The sequence below is a fragment of the Mesoplodon bidens genome, assembly GCF_964165515.1.
Source record: "Mesoplodon bidens genome assembly, chromosome: 10".
NCBI classification, from domain to species: Eukaryota; Metazoa; Chordata; class Mammalia; order Artiodactyla; family Ziphiidae; genus Mesoplodon; species Mesoplodon bidens.
Window position 1 is genome coordinate 85151614 of NC_138172.1, and position 26531 is coordinate 85178144.

The 26531-nt window shown below is 37.2% G+C and overlaps 1 protein-coding gene across 26 annotated transcripts in view; it reads left to right on the plus strand.

Moving 5' to 3' along the window:
• SLC17A1 (solute carrier family 17 member 1) overlaps window positions 1-26531 on the plus strand; it is a 269472-nt gene that overhangs the window by 39982 nt on the left and 202959 nt on the right. For 21 of the 26 annotated variants that reach the window (XR_014016750.1, XR_014016751.1, XR_014016752.1 and 18 more), the window contains 6 exons: window positions 3798-3916; window positions 4020-4181; window positions 5183-5315; window positions 5407-5554; window positions 13923-14013; window positions 21789-21925. Coding sequence is in view for 2 of the 26 variants with exons in the window: in XM_081245189.1 (XP_081101315.1) it covers window positions 3798-3916; window positions 4020-4181; window positions 5183-5315; window positions 5407-5554; window positions 13923-14013; window positions 21789-21923 (788 nt within the window). In the remaining 24 variants the exon portion in view is untranslated. Of the gene's footprint in view, window positions 1-3797; window positions 3917-4019; window positions 4182-5182; window positions 5316-5406; window positions 5555-13922; window positions 14014-21788; window positions 26266-26531 lie in introns of those variants that run through there. The other 5 variants (XR_014016757.1, XR_014016758.1, XR_014016756.1 and 2 more) reach the window with 5 other exon arrangements.

Sequence of the window (26531 nt, forward strand, 5' to 3'; positions counted from 1 at the left end):
AATTGAGGCTGGGCCGGGAGGTGACAGGTAAAACTATTTACAGAGAATGTAAATGGAGCATGATGGGGAAGCCAAGAATTTCTATACAGAGCCATTCAAAACCCCTAGTCGTGTGGGACTGGATCTGGGTGGGAACAGAAGAGGTCAAGTCCCAGATCAGTGACCAGGGATTTGTGACCAGTGGAATCTAAGAATTCTAAATTTAAACCCTTCTCCCCGGGTCATTTTCTTTCCTCTGGCTTCTTTCAAAATTTTCTCTCTTTTATTTTCTGCAGTTTGAATATGATATGCCTACATGTAAATTGATTGATTGATTGATTGATTGATATTCATCCTTTTTGTGTTCTCTGAGCTTCCTCTATCTGTGGTTTTGTGTCTATCATTACTTTGGGGAAATTCTCAGTAATTATTGCTTCAAATATTTCTTCTGTTCCTTTCTCTTACTTCTCTTTCTGATATTCCCATTACACGTATACTACACTATTGTAATTGTCCCACAATTCTTGGATATTCTGTTCTTTTTTATTCTTTTACTCTATTTGCAATTCAGGTTTGGAAGTTTCTATGGACATTTCTTGAAGCTCAGTGATTTTTCCTCGACCGTGTCTAGTCTCTTAATGAGCTCGTTAAAGGCATTCTTCATTTCTGTTACAGTGTTTTTGATTTCTAGCATTTTCTTTTGAATCCTTATTAGCGTTTCCATCTCTCTACTTACATTACTCATGTTTTTGTATGTTGTCTGCTTTTTCCATAAGCATTTTAATCATAGTTGTTTTAAATTCTAGATCTGATCATTCCAACACCTCTGCTGTGTCTCAGTCTGGATCTGATGCTTGCTCTGTCTCTTCAAACCACATTTTTTGTCTGTTAGCGTGCCTCATGTTTTTCTTGTTGAAAGCTAACAAGATATACTAGGTAAAAGGAACTGAGAAAAATAGCCCTTCAGTGTGAGGTTTTATGTTTCTCTGGCTAGGGGTTAGGCTGTGCTTACTGTGTGCTATAGTTATAAGTTTCAGAGGCTACAGCTTCCTCTGGTGTCTTTGTTTTTGTCTTTCCTTGTCTTTGAGTTTCTCTAGAGACTTCTTAAATGTGCAGTTCTTCTAGGTGGATTCCCAATAACGTGCAGAACACTTTTGATGTGGTGGTAAGGTGTGTACATGGGGAGACAGTGTTCTATAGTCCTGTGATTAGGTATCAGTATTTTAGTGAGCCTCTGCCCCAAACTTGACCTTCACAAGTCCTTCTCAGTTTTTTTTTTCCCCTCCTTAAGTGAGACAGGAGGAAGGGGCTGAAATTGGATATTTCCCTTCCCTTAAGTTGGTTAGGCTCTGGCAAAACAGTTTCCCTTTGAGCAGTTTTTGTTAAGAACAGAATGCTCTAGACATAATTCAAAATAGCTACTTTTCCCTTCCTCTCCTGGAAGGATGGAGGGATTTTTCTCTTATATTCACTGTGAGAACCTGGTAGGTGTTCTGGAGGTAAAACTCACAGAAGTGTAAGGGATCTTCTTAAGACTGGGCCCCCTATCCCCAGACTTTTCATCTCTCAAACTTGTCTACACTGAACCTAAAGCAAGCCATCAATTGCTAGGTTTTCCTACCCTAGAACTGACTGGTTCCAATGGAGTTTTCTGTTTCTGGGCTTCTGTTCTGGGAAATTGTAATTCTCTGTATCTGCCTGTCTGTCTCTCTAGAGACAGGAAGGCAGTGGTTTGCCCTGTGACCTCAGTTCTCTGATGGATCAAAGAAGAGTTATTGATTTTTAGTTTGTTCAACATTTTCCTTGTTGTAAGGATGGGAGTGATAACTTCTAAACTCCTTATATGCCTCCCAAATGCTGGCCAAGCTCCATGACCATAAATCAAGTGTAAGTTTTTCAGTCCACATTTGACCTGAACTCTCAATCATATTCAACAATACCATTCTTTCCCTCATGCCTTTGCCTCTGACTCCATGCACTGAACCTCAGTGACTGGACATTTCCTTCTCATCTCAGTCTCTCTGACCCTGTTCTTCTTTCAATGGACTTCATCCTTCTGGCCATTCCCTCTCAGTCTCCTTTGCAGACTTCCCCTCTTCTACTTGCCATTAACTGTTGTCTTTCTTCAAAGCTTCTCTCCAGCCTCCTCCTCTAGGGCTATTTTCCCTCCCTAGACAATATAATCCATGCTTAAGTGTCAGTTACCACTTACTAATCATGTGTCCCTGGGTAAGCAAGCAGATCGTTCTGAGCATCAGTTTTCTTATTTTGAAAAAGAGCTAATAGTATCAAATGTATTTTCTGAGGGTTAAGTACAATAATATAGAGAAATATATGTATTGCATGTGTATTTATTAGGTGCTCACTTTTCTTCATTTACATTTTGCCTTGGGTTTGGGCTCTCAGGTCACAGAATGTGGTGGAAATGGTATATCGTCAAAGTATTCTTTTAATGTTGTCTTAAAGTGTGTTGTAAACATCTGAGATCTTACAGTGGCTCCAGGTTTCCACATGGTCTGATCTCATTACCTCTCATCCTCATCGATTTCCACCCTCACCTTTCTCCCTGACCAGTGACACTGGCCTCATAACTCTGGGCTTTGGTACTTATTTCTCCCTCTGCCTGGAGTATCTGTGCCCCATCCACATCCTAGCCTTCCCTGAACATGGTACTCCTTCCTTCCTCCCCCCATAACTCTTCTCCATAGCTCTTTTCACTGACATTTACTACCTTTTATTTAACTACTTTTCATTATCTTTGTCTCATCCGTTAGAAACTAAAGTCTGTGAAGGCAGGGCTTTGTCTGTTTTATTCACTGTTGTATTCCCAGGACCTAGAATGGTTCATGGTACATAATGGACATTTAACCAATATTTGTCAGATGAATGAATGCAATTCTGGAAGCCTGACTACTGAGTACTACATACTCCCTGTTCTAACAGAGGATTCCTTATGATCAGATCATTAGTATAAAAAACTGAAAAACAACAAATAATTTGGCAAACTCTTATGGGACTTGGACAATCCCTAAGGCCTGGTCTGCATCTTAGGAGCATAGCTAAGGCCTAGCTCTCAAAACCGGGTGATTGGGGCTTCCCTGGTGGCGCAGTGGTTGAGAATCTGCCTGCTAATGCAGGGGACACGGGTTCGAGCCCTGGTCTGGGAGGATCCCACATGCCGCGGAGCAACTAGGCCTGTGAACCACAACTACTGAGCCTGTGGGTCTGGAGCCTGTGCTCTGCAACAAGAGAGGCCGCGATAGTGAGAGGCCTGCGCACCGCGATGAAGAGTGGCCCCCGCTTGCCACAACTAGAGAAAGCCCTCGCACAGAAATGAAGGCCCAACACAACAAAAATAAATTAATTAATAAACTCCTACCCCCAACATCTTTAAAATAAGATTGATTTAAAAGTAAGATTTAACTTTAAAAAACAAACAAACAAGCAAAAAATACTGGGTGATTATCAAGCCCTGTGTGGGCTCAGCTATGCCATACTCTCACAGTAGAACACATTAGGAATCTGTAGAGATGATGGCCTAAGAGCAGGGAGGCCCAGCTGTCCTGAGTGGAGAAAAATAGAGGCTAGGAGATCAGGAGAGGCCAGAGGGTTTACCACCATTTCTGTAAAATTCATTCTGTCGAGAGAGGCAGCTATGGATACAGAGAAAACTATCAAAATGTGAGCTTTGTTGCAAAGTTCCAAAAAAGAAAAAAGGAGGTCTAGGTTCTCAGACAAATAATGAAAAATGCCAGTTTGGAAAAGAAACTCACTATAGACAGAAGCAATTCCAATTCTAACTTGTCCTGTTCCAATAGGTGTTTGTGGTTGTGCCTTAAGTCTTCTCTGGTTCGTTCTGTTTTATGAGGACCCAAAGGACCACCCGTGTATAAGCAAAAGTGAGAAGGAATACATCACGTCCGCCCTCACCCAGCAGGTAGAACACGCATGCTCCACTTTGGTATCTCCCAGATTCTGTGCCAAATAAAATGTGCTCCATCTTGTCCTAATGTGCTAACGATTAATGGGTTCCTTTCCAGGTCAGTTCAAGTGCACCATCTCTGCCCATCAAGGCTATGCTTAAGTCTCCTCCACTCTGGGTCATTTCCCTCTGTAATTTTGCTTTTTTCTGGGCAAATAGCTTCCTGAGTCTGTATACACCAATGTTTATCAACTCCAAGTTTCATATTAATGTAAAAGAGGTAAGTACACCTTCTGTTCTTCACTTTATGAAGGACTTTGCACCCATTTCCTTTTCTCCCATGACTCTAGTCCTAGGTCTTGCCCACCCCTATACTACTTAGCTGATGTTCTTTACCTTGAGACGTCACTGTTTCCAATTATTAGGTCAACATTGCCCAGAACAAAAGGTGTACACATGGTGTCTAGCATTCCCACAACAATACACACTCACCCACATTCCCACAGATTCCCTATCTCCCATTCCCTGTATAATCACCCTTATGTATTCCTTAAGGCTCAACACCATTGTTCCCTGCAGGGTCAGATCCTTTCCTGAAAGTCAGTTGGCCAGGCTCTACCACCCTTTCCAGCTCATACCAATCCTCTCCCCTGGGGAAAGGCAAAGAGTCCTGGGTTGTGAACCCATGACTCACAGCTTGCTCTGAAAGGACTGGAACTTTCATTGGTTGTCTGACTTGGAGAATTACTGATGCCTGGAACCTTCTGTTGTTTGATGCCATAGTAACCAGAAAAGACTCTAGAAATGGAGTCTGGGCTTGCCATTTTGAGACATTCTATAATGAACTTCCAGTAACCCAGCCTAGTGACCAGTGTAACAGTGAGGTCACTTAAGCTCTCTAAGATTCAATTTTATCTTCCATGAGATCATGGATTTGCTGCAAGGATTAACAGCAGCTGGTCCACAATAAGTACCATATACATGTTTTCAATTGTTATCTCTATCATTTTCCCCACAGACAGCATTTCCTATTCCCAACATAGTTTTCCTCTCTACCATCTAGGACTTTCAGGTCCCAACAGAAAATTAGGCAGATTGTGATGACTGTTTCTGACGTCAAAATGATTTTTCTCTTTCTCTTGGGTAGTGTGTCCCCAGAAGTAACTCTGGGATTGTACATTGATGGTTTTCTATATGACAATACGAATTTTTAGATACTGAATTTCAGTGTAGGGATTATCCTGTTTCTCATACTCACTCACAATAACATTCCCTCCTCAGAATGGGCTGCTGTCTTCCCTCCCCCATTTGTTTGCCTGGATTTTTGCTATCCTAGCAGGTCATATGGCAGACGTCTTCCTGTCCAGGAATATTCTCAGCCTACTCACCATCCGGAAACTCTTCACCTTGCTAGGTAAGAAAAAGCCAGGACATTCAAGCACTTTGGGGTATTTCACCCCCTTCTTTGGGATGCACCTGACTGTGTTGTCTGAATCACTCCCCAGGACTTCTCCTGCCTGCCCTCTTCAGCCTGTGCCTGCTTTACCTGAGTTCCAGCTTCCATGGCACTATGATTTTCCTGATACTTGCTAATGCAACAGGAAGCTTTTGTATGGGTGGAATATTAATAAATGTCTTGGATATTGCTCCCAGGTAAGGTTTTAAAAATCTCTTTCTTTCTTGTATCCAAGTTCTCAAAGTTTTAAGATTTCAAGTATTTTGGAACTGATGGTCAGCAGGTCAAAAGTTCTGAAGAAGCATCTATATAGGTCAGACATATAACTTAAATAATATCTATATACCAAATGATATATGCAAATGTATGCAACTCTCACATGTGTATGAAGGAGTATAGTCCAGTGATCAGGAGAACAGATTCTAGAGTCAGAATATTGGGTTTCATGACCATTTTCCTCAAACAAAATACTTACTTTCTCAACACCTGTTTCTCACCTATAAAATGGGAGTAATAAGAAAATGCTTACCTCATAAAGTTATCCTCACAAGAGGATTAAACAAGTTAATATAGTCAAGTACATAGAATAGTGCCTGGAACATAGCAAACATGTATAAGGGTTAACTGATCCATTAAAATTGTTATTATACCATGTTTATATATTATTACTCATGAAGAAAAGCCATCAGTTAGTAATATTTATTTTGTAACTAAGGAAACTGAGTTTCAGATACTTAATTGTCAGCCTAAGATGTCATCACTGGCTTGGAAATTAGGTAGGATTTTAATCCAGATCTCTGTGACAAAGAACTTTTCCTCTTTTTACTGTGTTATGCCTTTTTTTAGATATAATAAGTGTGACTAATGGAAGCAGTTCTGTCATTTGCACAACTCCAGGGGACACTCTTCACATTGTACTTTATAGGGCTAGCACTCTCTGGAGAACATAGATCCAATATGAACAGAATTCTTTGAAGTTTTGTAAAGCAGTGACCTGGCGTAGAGAGGCAAAAATAAACCAAGAGTAATCTACTTTGTCACAATTCTGTAAAGAATCTTGCCCATCAGATCTACACTAGGTGAAGGCCAGAGTAATGAAGACATGTATCCATTTGATTTATTGAGTTCTGAGACCCTCCTTAAAAATGCCTGCATGTATTCTGATTACTTGGAATTATATAAAGACATAAACGGATTATTTGATATAGAATACACAATGCCACCTGAGCCATATGCACTCTGAAAAACAGGTAAATTAAGAATGTATATACAAATAGATAAAGGAAATTATAAATAGCTACCATTTACTGAGTATTTTTTATGTGCCTGTTATACCCCAGTGTGAGATAATATTGTCCACATAGTGTGGATAAGGAAACAAAAGACCAGGGAAATGAATGTATGTAAAGTCACATGATTAGTAATAAGTAGAGGGAAGGTTCATACCTAGAATGTCTGCCTCCAGAGCCGTCTAGATGTAGTCAATGCCTCACTAGTGTTATTTACCAGTACCTGGTCATTAAGATGGGAAATATCTCAGCCATCAATGGCTTGGATAACATAGAACTTGACCTGAGTTGCATCATTCTAATGGGTCCAAATACCATGTTAGCCAGGTAATTTTGTAGCATCAGAGAAGATATACTAATAGACAATTTGGAAATATTCTTAGTCTCTTAAGCTAATTCATCCTCAATATTTAGGGCATATGTGCATTATGTCACAAACATATTAATTTATAATGCTTAAACTTTTTAATGGTTGGGGATGAAACTTATTCCTAATATTCCTAACCATATACTTCCCTTGCCTATTAAAAAGAGTCCCCTTAGAGGATAAATTACTCAACTGTCTTTTTAGGGGAATTTGGTCTTTGCTAGAACTGAGGAATAGGGCAAGTGATTATATTTTTTGAGCATAACAAAGGCATCAAGGAAGAAGAGGAGACACAGATGTGGTTCTGTGAGAATACTGTTTGGGAAATGAAATTGAGTGAGACAGAGAAGACCTGGGAATGTAGTGACCATCTCTTTGATGGGTAGCATGAGTAGAAAAGCACAGAGGATTCTAAAGATGCTGTGTGATACATTAAGCAGGCACTGTCATCCCCTTGACATTCTTAAAGGGAGGGTCCAAAAATTTTTTAATTGCTTTTAATTATTTTTGACTGATGGATGGGTCATGCACCCTTGAATTTCCCCCCATGTGGGACTGAAGTATAGTTCAGGTATCTGAATCTTATTTACGTTCTACTAAATCATTATTACACCAAAATATAAAATCAATTAAATTGAAAGTCGACTTCAGCAGCTATTTACCCTTCCAAAATGCTTTTACCATGGGTTATTGCAGCTGAAGAATAAGCAGTTTTAGAGCTAATGGCTTTCCAGGAAACTGTCCTGCATTAAAACAATCTCAAGGTTGTTTTCATTCCCCATATCAAATACCTACTGTTTGGGATTTGGGTGGCATGAGGTATGGAGCATATAAAGCTCTCACCTTGCTACTCTCAGATTAGTGAACTGCTCCATACTTTGGATGTGTAATGATTTTCAGAGTAATTGTCTTAGCACTCAGGACTCTTGACACTGGGGATTTTATTTATATCTCTAATTATGAAATGAAAGCGCCTCTTTCAGTAAAAATAGGTTAAATCCTTTCCCACCACCACAGCATGCCAAAGACTTCTGAATCTGAAAAGACAGCATAGTCATTAAAGGTGCTATAGTTACTGAATATATAATAGGATAAATGCAAAGAACTCCACACCTAGACTTGTTATTGCAAAACTGTGAAAAAAGAGAGAACTCTTTTAAAAACAGCTGTATACAAAAGACATTACTTTCAAAGGAGCAATAGTAATACTGACAACTGCCTTCTCAACAGAAACTATGAAAGCTAGAAGCCAATTCCTAACATGTTACAAAAAAAAAAAAAAAAATCATTGTTAACCTAGAAGTCTTTGTCCGCAAACATTTCCTTCAAGAATTAAGGTAATATAAAAACATTTTTCAGACAAACTGGGAATTCATCCACAGCAGACCTCCAGTGAAAGAATTATTAAATGGGAATTCTTCAGGCAGAAGTAAAATAATCACAGATGAAACATAGAGGTATAGAAACAAATGAAGAGAGACAGAGAGGAAAAATATTAGAGTAAATCCAGTAATTACTGAATTCACAAAACAAAAACAATAATACCCTATAGGGTATAAAATATATAAATTAAAATGCATAACAATAAACAGCACATAAGATGAGAGGGTATAAGTGAATTTAAGTCTCCCAAGGTATTTTCATTAATGGGAATTTTTTAAATATTAATTTATATTAGAGCATAATAAGTTGAGGATACATGTTTTAATCTCTAAGGTAACTACTGAGGGATAATAAAAGTGTAAAGGGAATGATATTTTAAAAAAACAATGAAAAAGAAATCAAGTGAAATTATAAAGGAAGATAGGATAGAAGGGAAAAAAATAGAATGATGATCATTTTAAGTCAAATGTGTCAGAAAACATGAAATATAAAAGAACTAATTCTTCCAAATTTTAAGTTAAACTTGATTGAAATAAAAGCAAAAACAAAATTTAGTAGATTAAAAGTAAAATAAAGGAAACTAGATCAGCCAATGTAGACTTTAAGACAAGATACATTACTAGAGATAAAGAAGGATATTTTATAATTATTTTAATCCACTAGAAGATATTTCTATACATCTAACATTTTACAACCATAAAGCAAAATTTGAGAAAACTGGTAAACCTCCTCATGGGATTGAGCAGCTTATGTATGACTGATATTCTGGCTGGGAAAAACTGGAAAAGTCCAGATAAAATACCATGAGTATTCACTAAAAGGTATCAGACAGCAGCAGAAGCCAGTAGGACCAAAGACATCAGAGGCTAGCACCTCTGAGAGGTGAGCTGACAATCCCCACCATTTTTTCCTTGGGGCTATTTGCCAATTCTGGAAATTGGCAAAAGGCTGATAATCCAACTTTGGCCCTGGTAGAAACCTGCAGCTCTGGACATAGAAATTAGCCAAGCATTTGTCAGTTGCACAGGGCTAGAGTGGCAAAATTGGAAAGTAAGAGAACTTAAACACAAAGTCAGTTTCTCTCCTTGAGATGTTTTTTGAATTCTGAAGTTTAATAGGGTAAGGGGCAAAAAAAAATCTAAGCTAAAAATCAATAAGAAACATGGCAGAATTTCCCATACCATCTGTGCTAAGGAGACAAGCTCTACCAGGGCCTGGTGGGACCCAGCTGAGTATACCAAGCTCTCTATTTAACACCATGGAGGGCTATATTCAAGGAACAGGGGGTACCAGAGGTAAACTGAGTCTTATCAAAATTGAAGCCTAGCCTCATCTCATTTCATTCCCTACTTAGGTTAGAGTGTTCAATTTCCTCCCCTCCAAATCTATCTATTAGAGAAAAGAGTAAATCTTTTCTGGCAAAGTACAATATATTCTAAAATCTATAGCTTCTTTATTTAATGTCCATCATTAAATAAAAATTACTAGGCATGCCAAGGGACAGGGCCATTTGATTAATAACCATAAAATGCCCTTAGAAATAGTCATACAAATGATACAGATATTAAAGTTATCAGGTAAGGGCTTACCTGGTGGTGCAGTGGTTAAGAATCTGCCTTCCAATGCAGGAGACACAGGTTCGATCCCTGGTCCAGGGAGATCCCACACACCGTGGAGCAACTAAGCCTGTGTGCCACAACTACTGAAGCCCGTGAGCCTCGAACCCATGCCCTGTAACAAGAGAAGCCACCACAATGAGAAGCCCCCACTCGCTGCAACTAGAGAAAGCCCACATGCAGCAATGAAGACCCAATGCAGCCAAAAATAAATAAATTTAAAAAAAGAAACTCTCAGATCTTTATTATAAATAAATAAAAATAAAGTTATCAGGCAAAATGAACTTCAAAATATCTATGATAATATACCCAAGAAACCAGGGAGAAAGCTGAAGAAAATAGATGAAAAGATAAACAATTGACCAGCACTGGAATCTATAAAAACAATCAAATGGAAATTCTAGAACTGAAAAATAAAATGTCTGAAATTAAGATCTTCATAGATAGGTTTAATGACAAATTAGCCACAAGAGAAGATAGATTGGTAAACTGGAAAACATCATTAACAAAATCCAAATTGAAACATATACAGAAAAAAATAGAAAATAAAGAAATTAGCAGAAATGCAGAATTAAGTGAAAAGGCTAACAAATCTGTACTTAAGTCTCAGAAGGAAAAAACAGATAAAATGTGACATAAGCAGTATTTTAACAGAAAACAGCCCCAAATAGCTCAAAAGTAATAAAAGACCATAAGCCACACATGCACAAAGCTCTGCAACTTTAAATCAAGATACAATGTAAATTTATATATATATAATATATATATATATATATTATATATATATATTATATATATATATTATATATATAGTAAGAATGCTGAAAGTCAAAGATAAAGACAAAAATCTTAAAAGGAACTAGAGAGAAAAGACATGCTACTTTCAAGTAGCAAGAATAAGCCTGACATCTGACTTTTCAACAGAAACTATGAAAGCCAGAAGATAATGAAATGAGTTCTATAAAATGCTGAAAAATAAATGCCAACCTAGAATTTTATGCCTAGTGAAAATATTCTTCAAAAATCAAAGCAAAATAAAAATGTTTTCAGACAGGCAAACAGAGAAATTTTCATCAGCAGATTTTCACTAAAAGAAATATTAAAAGGAATTTTTCAGTCAGAAAGAAATTATCCCTGATGAAACCTGAAAATGCAAGACAGACTGAGGAGCAATAGGGGGTAAATATGTGTGTTAGGAGACCATTGATCTTTAAAACAACAGAGAGTATCTTATGAGTTGAAATGCATATAGAAATAAGATACACTAAAGAATGAAAATACAGGATGAACTAATGCAAAGAACTAAAAATTCTCATATTCTGGCATTATAATGAAAATAGTAAAAGTATAATTCATAATAAACTTAAGTAAAGTGCATGTTATATCTTCAGTGCTGGAAAGAATAGTGAAATAATGTCATAGAAGGAAAAATGAAATGAAAATGGATTAATCTAAAAGAAAAAAAGGGCAATGAGAAAGGGTAGGTCAAATAGAAAATAAATAGTGAGCAGGTAATCACAAGTACATTAGTAATTATATTAAATTAATATGGATGAAATACTCCAAGTAAGTATCAAGATTTTCAAGCTCAATAAAAAAGGAAATGCAGCTCTATGCTGCAAATAAAAGACAAATTAAACATGAGGATACAGAAAGGATGAAATAAAAGAATGGGTAAAGATATGCCAAACAAATATTAACCCAAAGAAACCTGGAATAACTATGTTAATATCAAATAAAATAGACTTTAATTCATGAAACATTATTAGAAATAGTGATATTTCATAATGGTAAAGAGAAAAATATCAGAATTCTACTTCTTTTGGAACCCAATCTTACAGCTTTAATTTATACTCAACATGAATTGAGCAAACTCAAAGAACTAGACAAATTTACAATGAAAGAAAAGACTTTCACACACTTCTTTCAATAGCTTATACCAAAAAAGAGGTAGACAAAAAGTAAGGATATGGATGATTAAACAACAACAACAACAATGAACAGAGTTGACCTAATTGACATATGTAGAACACTGCACTCAATAAGGAGAGAATTCACATTCTTTTCAGTTGCCCATGGGACATTTTTTCTTAAGTTAACAGTATGCTGGATCATAAAGCAAGCTGTAATTCATTTTAAATGACTAAAATCATTCAGAATACATTCTTTAATCACTGTGAAATTAAGGTTGCTATCAAAAGCAAAAGATAGGTAACTCCCATTGCTTTGAAATTAATGTTTAGGTCAAAGAAGAAATCGCATTTGAAATTAGAAAATATTTTAAATTACAATGAAATATGACATATCAAAGCATGTGGGATGCATTTAAAATCATGCCCAGAGAAATGTATAGCTTTAAACATATATACTGAAAAACAATTAAGTCTTAATATCAATAATCATGTTTGTATCTCAGGTATTATAGGTAGGGGGAAAAAAGCAGCAAATTAAACCCAAAGAAAGTAGAAGGAAAGAAATTATGAAGAGTAGGACAAAAAAATGATATGTAAAGCCAACAATATCAAAAGTTCCTTCTTTGAAAATTAATAAAATCAGTGAAATAAAGAAGATTGATCAAGAAAAAGGGAAAAATTATCAATATAAGCGATGAAAAAGGGTACATTGTAATAATTCTTAGCACATAATAAAGAAAATAACAGAATATTATAAACAAGTTAATACCAAGAAATCTGACAAGTTAGGTGAAATTGAAAAGTTCCACAACACATAGACAGAGTCATAAAATAAAATTGTAAGTATTTTTTGTGGTGGAAGGTGATTATGAAGGCAAAAGTAACAAGGGCTCCCAAAGGCATAAGTGGCCCTATTACCACTGAAAACTCAGGGGTTCTATTGCTAAAATGAAAAAGGAAACAATGAATACTGGAGACAAGTGATGGTTTCTGCCCCAATCTGCACCTGTGGCTGCTCGTAACCATAAATCTTCTTCACACATTAAAAGACACTGTCCAGCTCCCCTCAAAAAGAGACAACTCAAATTTCCACCATGTGACTGCATACAGCTCCACAATCCAGGGACTCTAGGTCCAGATGTGATGCTTCTCTGACCCAGGACCCATAAACTGATAAACTATACACCCCCTCCCATATTTAACAGGTAAAGGCAGAGTAAGAATGGAATAGACGCAAGGAAATAAAATAAGAGACAGAGCAAAACAAACAAAAAGCCCTCACTCTCATAAAAGGCAAGAATTGAAAACAGAGAACATTTAATGGTGAAATCTGTTGGGCAGGAAAGGCACAGACTCCCTGTCCTGGAGTGAACTAATTTCTTGATTAGACATGGATTCTGTTCTGCAAGAGGCACTTCCTTGTTCTTTATGGCTGATGGATTTGATCCCTACTTTATCTATTATTCTCTGTGGCTTCCCTGCTTTTGTAGCTCCACTTTCTGCTGAAGTTGGTTTTAGCACTCAGGAATGGCCAATCACAGTTGCTTGTAAACAAGTTTCTGGTTTCCTTGCCTGAATAATGGGAGCAATCACTGGGGCCAGTAGTTCTGGGACTGTGAGAATAGGTCAGGTGAACAGAGCCCTTCAATTTTGTATTAATCCCAAACCTGTTCCTATTACCAACACACATCACCTTTGGAATTTCTCAACTGTATTTATAGATTTCCTAACTCTGCTGGCTTTCACTCTAATATGGCCTAATTTTCTCAATATATTAATATTCTTTACTGCTAAAGCCAATCTATCTGGCTCTGCTGTGCAACCAGAAAGTTACTTATATCCATGTACTTTTTCAGACATTTTTAATGGAATTTGAATAGTGGAAATGGGAAATTTAGGAAGTCAACAGTTATCTCTCTTAAATCTCATTTCATTAGATTTTTCTTGCAGCACTTGCATTACTTTACATGTGTGTATTGTCATTCATTTTTGTATAGATATTATGGATTTCTTAAAGGATTTACAAATGTAATTGGACTAACAGGAGGACTAATTGCTTCCACTGTGACTGGAGTGATCCTTAGTCAGGTAAGGAACACCCAGACATGGGTAGTTATTTTTCTCATATTAACTGTACAGAAAAAGAAAGTGTAAGGCATACAAAAAGTTACAGAGAAGACATCAGCAAGAGGTGAGTTATGAGTTTTTGTGTCATATTAAACTTGGCATTTCCTCCAAACTTACAGAGGATACAAGTTCTTTCTTGCTATATGTCAATTAGTTGTGCTGGTAACTCTTTAATCATTGGTTATTGAAACAGAAGTGGACCTCTGTGATTTTTAACAATTAATGTGTGCCTTTATCAAAACAGGTAGTTGACTGGGTGAATGGTAATATAAGTAAGAAGATATAGTTTTATCAGGAAAGGAATGAAAAATCAGGAACAAATACAATTTTTAAATGATCAAAAGAAACAATTCTATGAAGGCTGGCTTCTGTTCCTATGGATGAGGTTACCTGAAATTCTCCTCTTAAAAATACTTAAAATGCCTTATCTGGTGCTGAAGGAAAATAACTGCTAGTCTAGAATTCTACAATACATCAAAAAAAATCCATCATAAAAAATGAAGTTTAAATTCATCCATTTTCAAACAGAAACAGAGAATTCATCAGAAGTAGGCTAGCACTGAGAAAAAAAGCTAGTTTTTTAGGGAGAAATAAAATTATCCCAGATGGTAGATTGGAGATACAGAAAGGAAAAGAGGCAACAGAAATGATCAATATGTGGATGATTCTACAGGAATATTGTATAAATTGATAGTATTATGTAAAGAAACCCCAGTTCTCAAAGCTGGTTACCTAGTGGAGGCAAAACCACTATCATCACCCAGGTGATAACTGGAAACACGTGCACATTCCTCAACCATCACATTTATTCTGACTTTTCTTCTTAAGCCACAGATAATTTACCCACTAACCATTAATACTAAGTTTCCTTATTATTTGTTAGGTTAGTTCATCTTTGACCAGGATTTATTTATCTGTTATGATGACTCTGTTCTAATACACCTGAACATGCTTTCTCCAACACACTATATGCAAATGGCTGTACAATCTTTGCCAACATATTTTGATGAATTCTGTGGTCCCAGAATCTAATAATATATATTCAAAAAATTTTTAAATGCCTTATCAAATTTTAACAATCATGTTAAATGCATGCCTGATCTTGAAAAAAAAAATAAGGGAAAATTTCAGAGATTGAACATGAAGGAAGAGCTTGATTCCAGAGAGGTAGATGACCATCAAAGCCACTGGCTGCCTTGGAGAAACTGCCCATCCTGGGTGTTATAATGGACACCCAGTTATAATGGACAAACAAAGCATAAGAGATAATATCCCAAAACCACTCATAAAAGAAGAGTTAGAATTAAAATGCTGATATTTATCTGTAACCACTAAGGACTACAACCTCACACCACTACTACCATGTAGCTCATATATAAACTTGGAGGAAAGTTTTGGAGGAAAATCTCCAAGCTGAGAGGTAACAGTGTTCAGGCAAATACTCCAATTGCTCCTTGTCCCACAACTTTGGCCAAGAAGAGACAATTTGTACTCACCATGGCCAAATTTCCCATAGAGAGGAGCCCCCCCACCATCATGTGCTAGGACTTATGGTATCAGAAAGGCTAGAAACATCATTATAACCATGGAAGCTCCCTGATCAGAGAGGTAGGCTTATTAAAAAAGAACTCCAGGAGACCAGGGTGTGTTTTCTCCCCCTGAGCATGGAGCTCACTCAGCCTGTTCTTCCAATTAACTCATTCAGACTTGCTGAGCTGACTTCCCCCAAAGGTGGCAGGAAACATGGCTCCAGAACTGTCCGAAGTTGTCTCTGCCCAGTGAGGAAACTTATATATTTCAGCCTCAGCTACAAAGGGAGAGGAAAAACTGAATATAGACTCTTCTGAACGTTTGAAACAATAAACCAATCTTCACAATGGTTTGAGGCCCTAATTCAAATTCTATTGTGTCCAAATGCCATAAGCCAAGAATTGAATTTCTAGTAGTCCACAGATGCCTAGTAAAAGTAAATAAATTTTTTTTTCTGGAGAAACTCTAAATTCATATTCCAGAATTTCCTTAGGCATAAAGTTTTGGTGAATATGATTTTACAATCAATCAAAAATTATAAAATGCTTGAGGAAATAATGTGTTATGTGAGAGATGAATAAAAACCACCGAATCAGATCCTCAGAGATATTGGACATATATGTATATATTTAAAGAAGTAAAAGAAAGGACTGAAAATATAAAATATAAATAAGAAAAAATATATAAATATAAACTTAAGAAACATAAGTTTAGGGCTTCCCTGGTGGGGCAGTGGTTGAGAATCTGCCTGCCAATGCAGGGGACATGGGTTCAAACCCTGGTCTGGGAAGGTCCCATATGCTGCAGAGCAACTAGGTCCATGAGCCACAACTACTGAGCCTGTGTGTCTGGAGCTTGTGCTCCACAGCAAGAGAGGCTGCGGCAGTGAGAGGCCCACACACCACGATGAAGAGTGGCCCCCGCTCACCGCGACTAGAGAAAGCCCTTGCACAGAAACGAAGACCCAACACAGCCAAAATAAATAAATAAATAAATAGCGTTCCCTTTAAAAAAAGAAAAAAAGAAAGAAACATAAGTTTAGACAAAGAACTAAATCTAACCTCTGGCACTTAAAAATATAAAAATTAAAAATTCAGATTAAGTATAGCTAATAAGAGAATTAGTGAGGCTTCTGTCTCCATTAATGGGAGGCTAAGTAATTTGGACCAATTCTCTTAAGAAAGACAATTTAAAAGCCTGAAAAAATGTATAAATGTACATGCACAACAATTTTACTCCTTCCATAAGGGAGTCAACAGACATCCAAAGTCCCACCTAGTTATGGCATCAAGTTCAAAGTGCAGAATGTATCACCCTTTACTGGGGGATGATGCATAATGGCCCTCTATATCTGGAATTACATGCTCCATAATGCTGTATACAATGGTAGTATAGCAATCCAATAGCTGCAATAAATACTTCCTTTCAGAAAAGGAGAATTGGAAAAGAAACAGCAATCATTTGTCCTTAGTAATGCTGACACACTTCTAGGCAGACATTTTGAGAGTCAGATCCTGATGAATGTTTGAATGTTCTTCAATCAGGCTCTGAAACAGATGAAGGTAGGGACTGGAGAGTCTTTGGAGTGGTCTCCCTTGATTAGTGTGTTTGGCATAGAGGAAGGCGAGTGAATCCAATGTTTGTGGAGAAGAGGGCAGGCTGGAAAGTAACGATTGCAGATACAATAAATTTTTTGGTTCTCCTCTTGGGCATTTCCCCACTTCCTTGAAGTTAGATATATTTATATAATTTATTTTGGCCAGTGACACATGAGAGAAAGTGATATGCATTCATTCTGAAGAGAAGAACTGAGAACTAAGAGGCCACTCTCTTGGACACAGCAACTGGCAACAATCAGACTGTCAACTGCAACTCCATTGACCAGGATCCAGGAATGAAGAGATATGGAGCATAACCTCTAGCCAACTTGCTATAGACATTCAGTTTAAACAAAAAACAAATCTCTGCCACTAAAAGCCACTAGGAATTGCGGGGGGGGGGGGGGGGGGGGCGTGCAGTGGATATTGGTTACTGTAGTATAACCTACTCTATCTTGACTGGTCAGGAGGATCTATCCTCCTGACCACATGAATCACCACATGAATGAATCACATTAAGAAAAAAATTATAGAAAATACAAAATATGTGGACTCAGTGAGAAGGCCCAACATACATTTAACTGGAGTTCCAGAAAACAGAATAGGGCAGAAGTTAAATTTGAAGAGAAAATGATTGTTTCCTAGTTTTTCAGAAATATAGCAATTCACATCTTTAAGAAGTCCATTAATGACAAGTAAGATAAACAAAAGAAATCCACAGTTGCACACCTCATAGAGAATTTACAGAAAAGTAAAGACAAAAAGAAAGTCATACAAGCAGTAAGAGAAATAAGAAAGGTTGCCTTCAAATGAACAACAGGTAAACTAATCTCTGACTCTTCATCCATAAAAAAGGAAGCCCAGAAGACAGTAGGATGATATCTTCAGTATACTAAATGAAAAGAACTGCCAACTTAAATCTGTAAACTCAGTGAAAATATTTTTTAAAGGAGATAACGTATTTCAAGCAAACAAAAATCAAGGAAGTTCAATTCATTAATGGGCATTTAAAGAATGTTTTTAAGCATAAGAAAGTTGGAGGTACACATAGGAATGAAAAAGAGTAAAAGTGGCAAATCCACTTATTTACTTATTTGTTTTATTGTACAAAATAATAAAAGTGTCTTGTGGAGTTTTAAAAAAACTACATGTATAGAATGAATGAAGTAGAGTAGACAGTAACAATAGTAAATTAATCAGGAGAGGATAAATGGAATAAATTATTCCAAAGACTTCATGTTCTCTTGCCATAGGATAAAAGTATTAATAGAGTTTGGTGCACCAAGGATACATGTTGTAATTTCTAGGGTAGTAATTTTTAAAATACAGAAAAATGTGTATAAATTTCAAAGTAACTGGAAAATGAAATAAAAACACTTTCTTTAATAAAAGAGGGCAAGACACAAAAGAAAAAGCAATATAGACCAGGAGTTGTCAATGTAAAGTCAACAAAATAAGTAGGTAAATTAAGATACAGCACTATTTATTCAGAGACTACAGAATTATTCTCCAGCTTTCATTTTTAAATTGCATAACTGTGTGTGTATGTGTGTGTGTGTTAAAATAAAAACCACATAACATAAATTTACCTTCTTAACAAATTTTGAGTGTACATTACAATATTGTATAGTTAGTATTGTTAACTATATGCACATCGTTGTATAATAGATCTTTAGAATTTTGTCATCTTGCATGATTGAAGCTCTATACCCACTGAACAAGAACTCCCTGTTTCCCCTCCTCCTGGACCCTCTAATTTTTTAATACATAAAGATTAGTATTAAATTTGGGGGGTATGTGTATTAAAATTCCAAGACATAAAGTGTGGAACTTTCAAACCAGGAGAGAGGGGAAAACATGGAATAAATTTTTTTTTAAAAAAGGAAGCAAAAGCCCCTCAATGTGAAAGAAGATAAGAAATGGTGTGGGGGTTGGGGGTAGGACTATAGGTAGAAGAGAGGACAAATTAAAAGCACAAAGACAGATGGTAGAAATAAATCCAAATATACCAAAGATCGCAATAAATATAGATGGACTAAACTCTGCAATTAAAGGACACATTTTGTAAGACTAAAAACAAAAGCCATTCATATGCTATTTATATATAAAATACATACCTAAAATAAAGACGTAGAAACATTGAAAGTTGTAAGGACAGCATAAAAAATGAAGTAAACATTAACCAACAAAAGATGATATTATTATATTATCAGGAAAAAAGTTTTTTCTTTAAGCAAAAATACTAGAAACAATGAGAATCAGCTACTTAGTAGTTTACAGTGTATATTTCCCCAGCAAAACTATCTTGTTCAAGTCTTAGCTCACCTACTTATAAGATATGTGACCTGGAAACATTTCTTAATCGAAGTCTCAGTGTCTCCAGGTGTAAATGGCTAAGATGACATAGAAACTTCATGGGGTTAAGGTAATTACCAAATCAGATCATGTATGCAAGTATCAGATGTTTATGTGTTCAATGCATAACAGCTATAAGTATTTTTAGTCTCATATACTTTTAATTCAGGAAAAATAAAAGTGTGTTTGCTATCCTATTGTTTAGCATTCTGAAAATGTTAGCAAACACAAATGTCAAGAAAACTTAATTACGGATATATACAATGTAAGTGTAGACGAAAAATATAACATTATATGTACAGAGAATGTAACTGTCTTCCTGGGGAAAAAAAATTAAAGTTAGGTAGCATACTGTGGAAAAATCTAAAGCACAATATCAACCAATATTGCAAAATACCTATGGGTATTTTGAAAATTGTACAAAGTCCATATGAAATCCAAATTGTACAAAGTCCATATGAAATCCAAATTGTACAAAGTCCAAAAAGTTGCTGCACACCTATTGAGCAACATCAGTGAAAATATTAGACAGGAGAGGCACGTCAAGTCTCTAGGTTGGAAATGTATAATATCTCTTATATGTGGAATCTAGAAAAATGGCAGAGATTAACTTATTTGCAAAGGAGAAATAGATCTACAGATGTAGAAGACAAACTTATGGTTACCAAGGGGGAAGGGGATGGTAGGAAGAATTGGGCTATTGGGATTGACATATATACACTACTATACATAAAATAGATAACTAATGAGAACCTACTGTATAGCACAGGGAACTCTACTCAGTGCTCTATGGTGACCTAAATGGGAAGGAAATCTAAAAAAGAGTGGATATATGATTCACTTTGCTGTACAGCAGAAACTAACACAACATTGTAAAGCAACTATACTCCAATAAAAATTAATTTTAAAAAAGTTTCTAGGTTGGACTTCAATTCCAAATCACAATAGATTCTATTAACTTGAAATTACCACAAGCTTTATTATTTATCATTAAATTTCTAAGCACATCTTGGTTTTTTCCTCCACTTTCTGTTTGCCTACTACCTGTCAAATTTGTCAAATTTGGCATGTTTGATTATAGAAATCACTATAATTAAATATATTTAATGTCTAGTTTGTCAGGAAACCTTGTTTTACTTTTTCAGTGTCTACTCTTAATTATATTTTAAATGAAATTGATGATGATTTAATAATGGTCAAGTGCTGAAAAGAATACATTCTATATAATAAAGTTTCATTTCAAACCAGAAGGAATGGATTGATTTTTTAAAAAACATAGTGGCAAGCCCACCTGAAAAATACAATTACACTCTGTTCTCATATTTACCCCCAAGTTAATTCTAGGTGATTAAAAAATGTAAATGAAGAAAGGAAACAATAAAGATACTAAAGTAAAATAGGAGTTAATAATTATTTAAGCTTTAGGCAGGACATCCTTGAAAAGCATGGCACCAGAGACCAAAACCCAGTCACAATGCATTTTACATTTAACTACATAAAATTTAACCTCAGCTGATGAAAAAGTAAAGGGCAAAGTGGTAAAGAAAATTTGAAACATAACTGAAATTTAATGTCATCTTTGAATATGGATTCCAAAATAAATTATCTGTGCACAGAATCCACCAACATATTAAAATATATATGACACTATGATTAAGTAGGCCATTTTCTGTGAAAGTAAAAGTGACTCTATCAATAAAATCTGTTAATGAAACTGATCATATTAATAGGCTGAAAGAGAAAATGTGTCAACAATTTTTATAAATAAGGAAAGCATATTTGACAAATCTTATTCAAAAACATTGCTGTATATGTAATTAACCACCAATATATTCAAATTTATAGCAACAAAAAGTGAAAAACAACTTTAAAGAAATAAGGGATGCTTTTGTAAATTTTATAAATCTAAACTCTGGATTACTAATCAGTCAGTAACAGTTATGATATAGTTAAATATTTCCTGATATGCAAACATGTTTATGAGATATTTCTAAATGAAAAACCATATGCATTCTTGGCTTTAGCACTATATACATACAATGTCCTTTTTATACATGAAAAATTATATATACATAAATCTAAATCAAAACATGGAAAGGTAAATAATGATTATCTTTGTAGAGTGAAATGGCTTTTTTTGTGCCTTATGATAGTGTTTTGCTGTGTTTTAGTGACATGTGTTGTGCCTATATTAATTTTAATATTACATTTTAAATGTTACAAAACACAATTTTTTGCACTTTAATTCCTCAGGATCAAGACTCTCCCTGGCTTAAAATCTTCTTCATGATGGTAGCCAATAATGTGATAAGCCTAATCTTCTACCTTATATTTGCTAAAGCAGAAATTCAAGACTGGGCTAAAGAAACACAAAACACTTATCTCTGAAGGTAAGAAGTGATCCGATTAAGGGCAGATTTTGAAGCTGGGGATGCAGGAAAGAGAGGAGCTAAAGATGGCCCCTGAGCAAACTGTGGTGTTGCTGACTGAGATGGGAAAAAAATAAGGGGTGCAGGTTTGAGGGAGAAGAGGGAGCCATGTAAAGTCTGAAACTATTTGACATCCTGATGAGATGGCATGCAGCCCAGCGGATATACCAGTCTAGAATTCTTTAGAGATACTGGGGCTAGAGATATAAGTTTGTGAGTCTGGGCCTCTCTAACATCTAAAGGTGAGGAAGAGAGGGGGATGCTTACAAGGGAAACTGGGAAGGGCCTTTGGTGAAGTAGGAAAGACAGTTGAAGAATGTGGTGTCTAAGAAGAAAAGTGAAAAAGGTGGGAATGTGTACTTGTGGCAAATGCTATCAAGGGGTCAAATTATATAAGGTCTGTGAATTTATTAATGGGTCTGGCAAGAGGTACTTTAAAGGTGATCCTGACTAGAGTGGTTTTCAAATGAATGATGGAGACAAAGCATCCATTAAAGTTCAAAGGGGAATCTGATATTGTGCTTTTCTTCTCTAAACTCTCTCAGTGGTAAATAAATAAGTAGGAAAAAACGTATTTTTGTAGAAGTAGTTCAGCTAGTACACAAATAAGAATTGATAGATGTAGAAAATCCCCATTTTGCAAAACCCAGTGAATTAAGGATCTAGGGTTGAGCATCAGTGGCTGATATCACAAAGAGAGACATAGAGACATTGTGTACATCCTGGTGAAAAAATGCACCACCACCAAGGTCTTGCTAAAAAGATCAAACTGAATGTGATCAAGCCTCAGGATACAGCTACTGTTTTCTAATAAATACAGAAAATAGAGAAAATGATGAACTAAATCCTAAGGATATCATCAGCAAATCTAAACTGTCTTATAATTGTCTTTAACAAGTGAATTATAAGGAAAAAGAAGAGTGATGGATGGGGGGTCTCTAATTCAAAGAGACTTTAAAGACATACAAAATGTTTAAAAACTGGCAAAACTAAAGTCTACAGTGATACATATGTGGGTAATAAATCTACAAAGACATGCACAGAAGACATTACACTAAATGTCAGGATAGTCATTACCTGTAGGGGGAGGGAGAGGTTGTGATTAGGAGAGACCACATGGAAAACTGCTGGGATCCTGGTGATAGTCTGTTTTTCATATCCAAATTTATGATTAAAAGAGTGTTCATTAGGTGGAGACTTGAGGGTTCTCTATATAGAGTACCATGTCATCTTCAAATGATGACAGTTTTACCTCTTCCCTTCTGATTTGGATACATTTTATTTCTTTTTCTTGTCTGATTGCTATGGCTAAGGAAGTGAAGACAGCAAGAATAGACAGCCCTATAAAGGAGAGCTGAGAAATGGCACGGTACAGTGGGGAGTTTTTTATATGTTTGTTGTTTTAGAATTGATGTAATAGTATATAAACTGATGGTATAATCTAATAGTGAGGTTTCACAACGTTGGAGAGAAAATGCACATGCAGAATTAAACTACTTGATTTACCAGGACTCAGGCATACTATGAGACTCAGGTTGAAGCAGCAGCTGAGGCCCTGTCCATAGGGAACTTAGAGAGCATGGCACAGAGGATGGAGGTGTGTCTCGGTGGGCACTTGCAGTAGAGCTCTCCTTGAAGACTGTGAGCTTCTGCAAGGTACAGCCTAATGGCTTCACCCACTGAAAATCATCCCAGGTCTGCACCCAGGTCCCCTCTTCCTCTCCCTAAAAAACCATCATGATAGAGAGAGAGGGAGGGGCAGGCTGGTGAAGGGGCTCTGACCACCATGCACATGTGTACATCCACAGAAAAAAAAAGGGGAGCAGTGCACCAGGCTGTAGAAGTCTGGCGAGTTCTGCCTTTCTTGGTCGGGAAGTGCTGCTGCTACTGATAACAGCAATTTTATAGGCAAAGAAAGTATTTGTGCTCAAGTAAACTTTTATTACACAAATTATGTACATATTTAAAAATGGTGTGTATGATTCCTCATTAAAAAAAAAAAAGAAGTCCAGAGGGGATGAAATCCAAGCACAGTGCAGAGGCTGGCCTTGGATACAAACCCAGAGTTTACCCATAGTAGCTGAGAGAAAGTAGGGTTTATGGATACAGACTTGGTAGGTCAACACATAGGTTGGCATTTTGTCTGTGCAATAAACAGTGAGGTTTTCACTTAAACTGTCCTCACTTCTTTTCATTCTTTTTTTCTTTTTCTCTGTTCAGTGGCAGTGATTTCTCCTACTCTGTCTTCCAGCTCACTGATCTGTTCCTCTGTATCATTTAGTCTACTATTGATTCCTTCTTGTATATTCTTCATTTCAGTTATTGTATTCTTCATCTCTGTTTGGTTGTTCTTTTATATTTTCTAACTCTTTGTTGAAAACTTCTAATTTCTCATTCTGTGCATCCATTCTTCTCCCGAGTTCTTTCATCGTCTTTATGATCATTACTCTGAACTCTTTCTCAGATAGATTGCCTATCTCCACTTCACTTAGTTCTTCTTCTGGGGTTTTATCTTGTTCCTTCAGCTGGGACATGTTCTTCTGCCACCTCATTTTGTCTCAGTTGTTATTAGTATTTTTATGTATGTAGTTGGTTAGTTATATTTCTCGACCTTGGAGAAGTGGCCTTCTGTAGAAGAAGTCCTATGCATTCTTGCAGCATACTCCTCTCTTGTCACCCAAGGTATAAGCTTTAGGGATTCCCCCTAAAAGGGCTGTGTGTTGTGGTCCTTCTGTTATGGCAGTCTGCCTATGTGGGTGGTCTGGTAGACTTGGTTGGCCCCTGACCCGGCTGGTTGCCAGGCCTTGCCTTGTGTGGATGCTGTTGCCTAGTAGGGCCTGGTCACAGGTGGCTGACTGCAGAGCTCCTCACAGGGCCCCAGGGTTAGTGCTGGCTCACTGGTGGGTAGAGTAAGGGTCCAGAAGGCTCCAGTGCTGTTCCCCCCCACCATTGGTGGGTGAAGCCAGGTCCTAGTGTTAGTTATGGACTACTGGCAGGCAGAGCCAGGTCCTGGAGTCTGGCTGCAGGGCCCAGGGATCCCAGAGCTGCTATCAGATTGCTGGGAGAAGGGGTGGGGTTCCTGACAGTTGCATATGAGGTCCTTCATGTCCCTGTGTTGTCCTGCTAGTGGGCAGGGCTGGGGCCCAGCTGGTCCCAGGGTAGGGTGTGGCCTGCTACGAGTGTGCTGTGTGGCACTCAGGCTGTGGGACTGTGGTTTTCTTGCGTCTGGTGTCTGCCCCCTGGTGGGTGAGGCTGGTCTGGAAGCTAGTGCAGGCTTCCTGGAGGGCAGGGTCAGTGCCTGCCCACTGGTGGGAGGATCTGGGTCTTGGTCTTCTGGTGGGCAGGGCTGTGTGTAGATGCCATGTCTAGAGGCAGCTTTGGGCTCAGGAAGTTTTTAGGCAGCCTGTATGCTGATGGATGGGGTTGTGTCCCCACCCAGTTAGTTGTTTGGTCTGAGGCATCCCAGCATTCCAGACTGTTGGGTGGGGCCAGGTCTTGGTGCTAACAAGCCAGAGAGAGGATTCCCACACAGTGGCACCCACCAGCATCAGTGGCTCCCAAATATGTATGCCACCAGTGTCTGTGTCCCCAGGGTGAGCCGCAGCTGCCCCTCACCTCTCCAGGAGACTCTCCGAGACCAGCAGGTAAGTCTGGCCCAGGCTTGTATCAAATTACTGCTTGTGCCCTGGGTCCTGGTGCATGTGAGGTTTTGTGTGCATCCCTTAAGAGTGAAGACGTGAAGCTTCTATTTCCCGTAGTCCATTGGGACTCCTGAAATTAAGACCCACATGCCTTCAAAGCCAAATGCTCTGGGGGCTTGTCTTCCTGGTGTAGGACCCCCAGGCTGGGGAACCTGATGTGGGGCTCAGAACTCTCCTATGGGGAAACCTCTGTACTATAATTATTCTCCAGTTTGTGGGTTGACCACCTGAGCATATAGGACTTGATTATATTGTGAGTCCTCCCCTCCTACCCATCTCATTGTGGTTCTTCCTTCTGCCTTTAGTTGTAGATCTTTTTCTGGTAGGTTTCAGTCATTTTCATAGATGATTATTCTGCAAGTAGTGATTCTGATGTGTTTGTGAGAGGAGGTGAGCTCAGGGTCTTTCTACTCTCACATCTTGACCAATCTCCAAGGTTTTTACTTAAGAGACAGGAGTTGAGAGAAATGGAAAAAAAAGGAATCCACATTGGAAAAGGGTAAAATTACCATTATGAGTTGATGATATGATTGTTTACCTAGAAAATATAACTGGGTTGGCTGGAAAGCTACAGAAACATTAAGTGCAAGCAGTAAGTTTCCTGACTAACCTATTAATATGGAAAATTTTTTTCATGTTAAACAATAACTAGTTAGCAAATTTATTGAAAGAAATGATCCAAATGATGGTTGGAGGGAAATCTGATATGATCAGTCAAAAATTTACTTGACTCAGTTTGCCAGCACCAAGACATTTCCAAAATGGTGCACTCACAAAAATTCACCAGAATGCATTTATGCTCAAGATTGCTGATTAGAAATGACAAAAATCTGGATCTGGAATTAATGTCTATCAGTGGCGTCTTT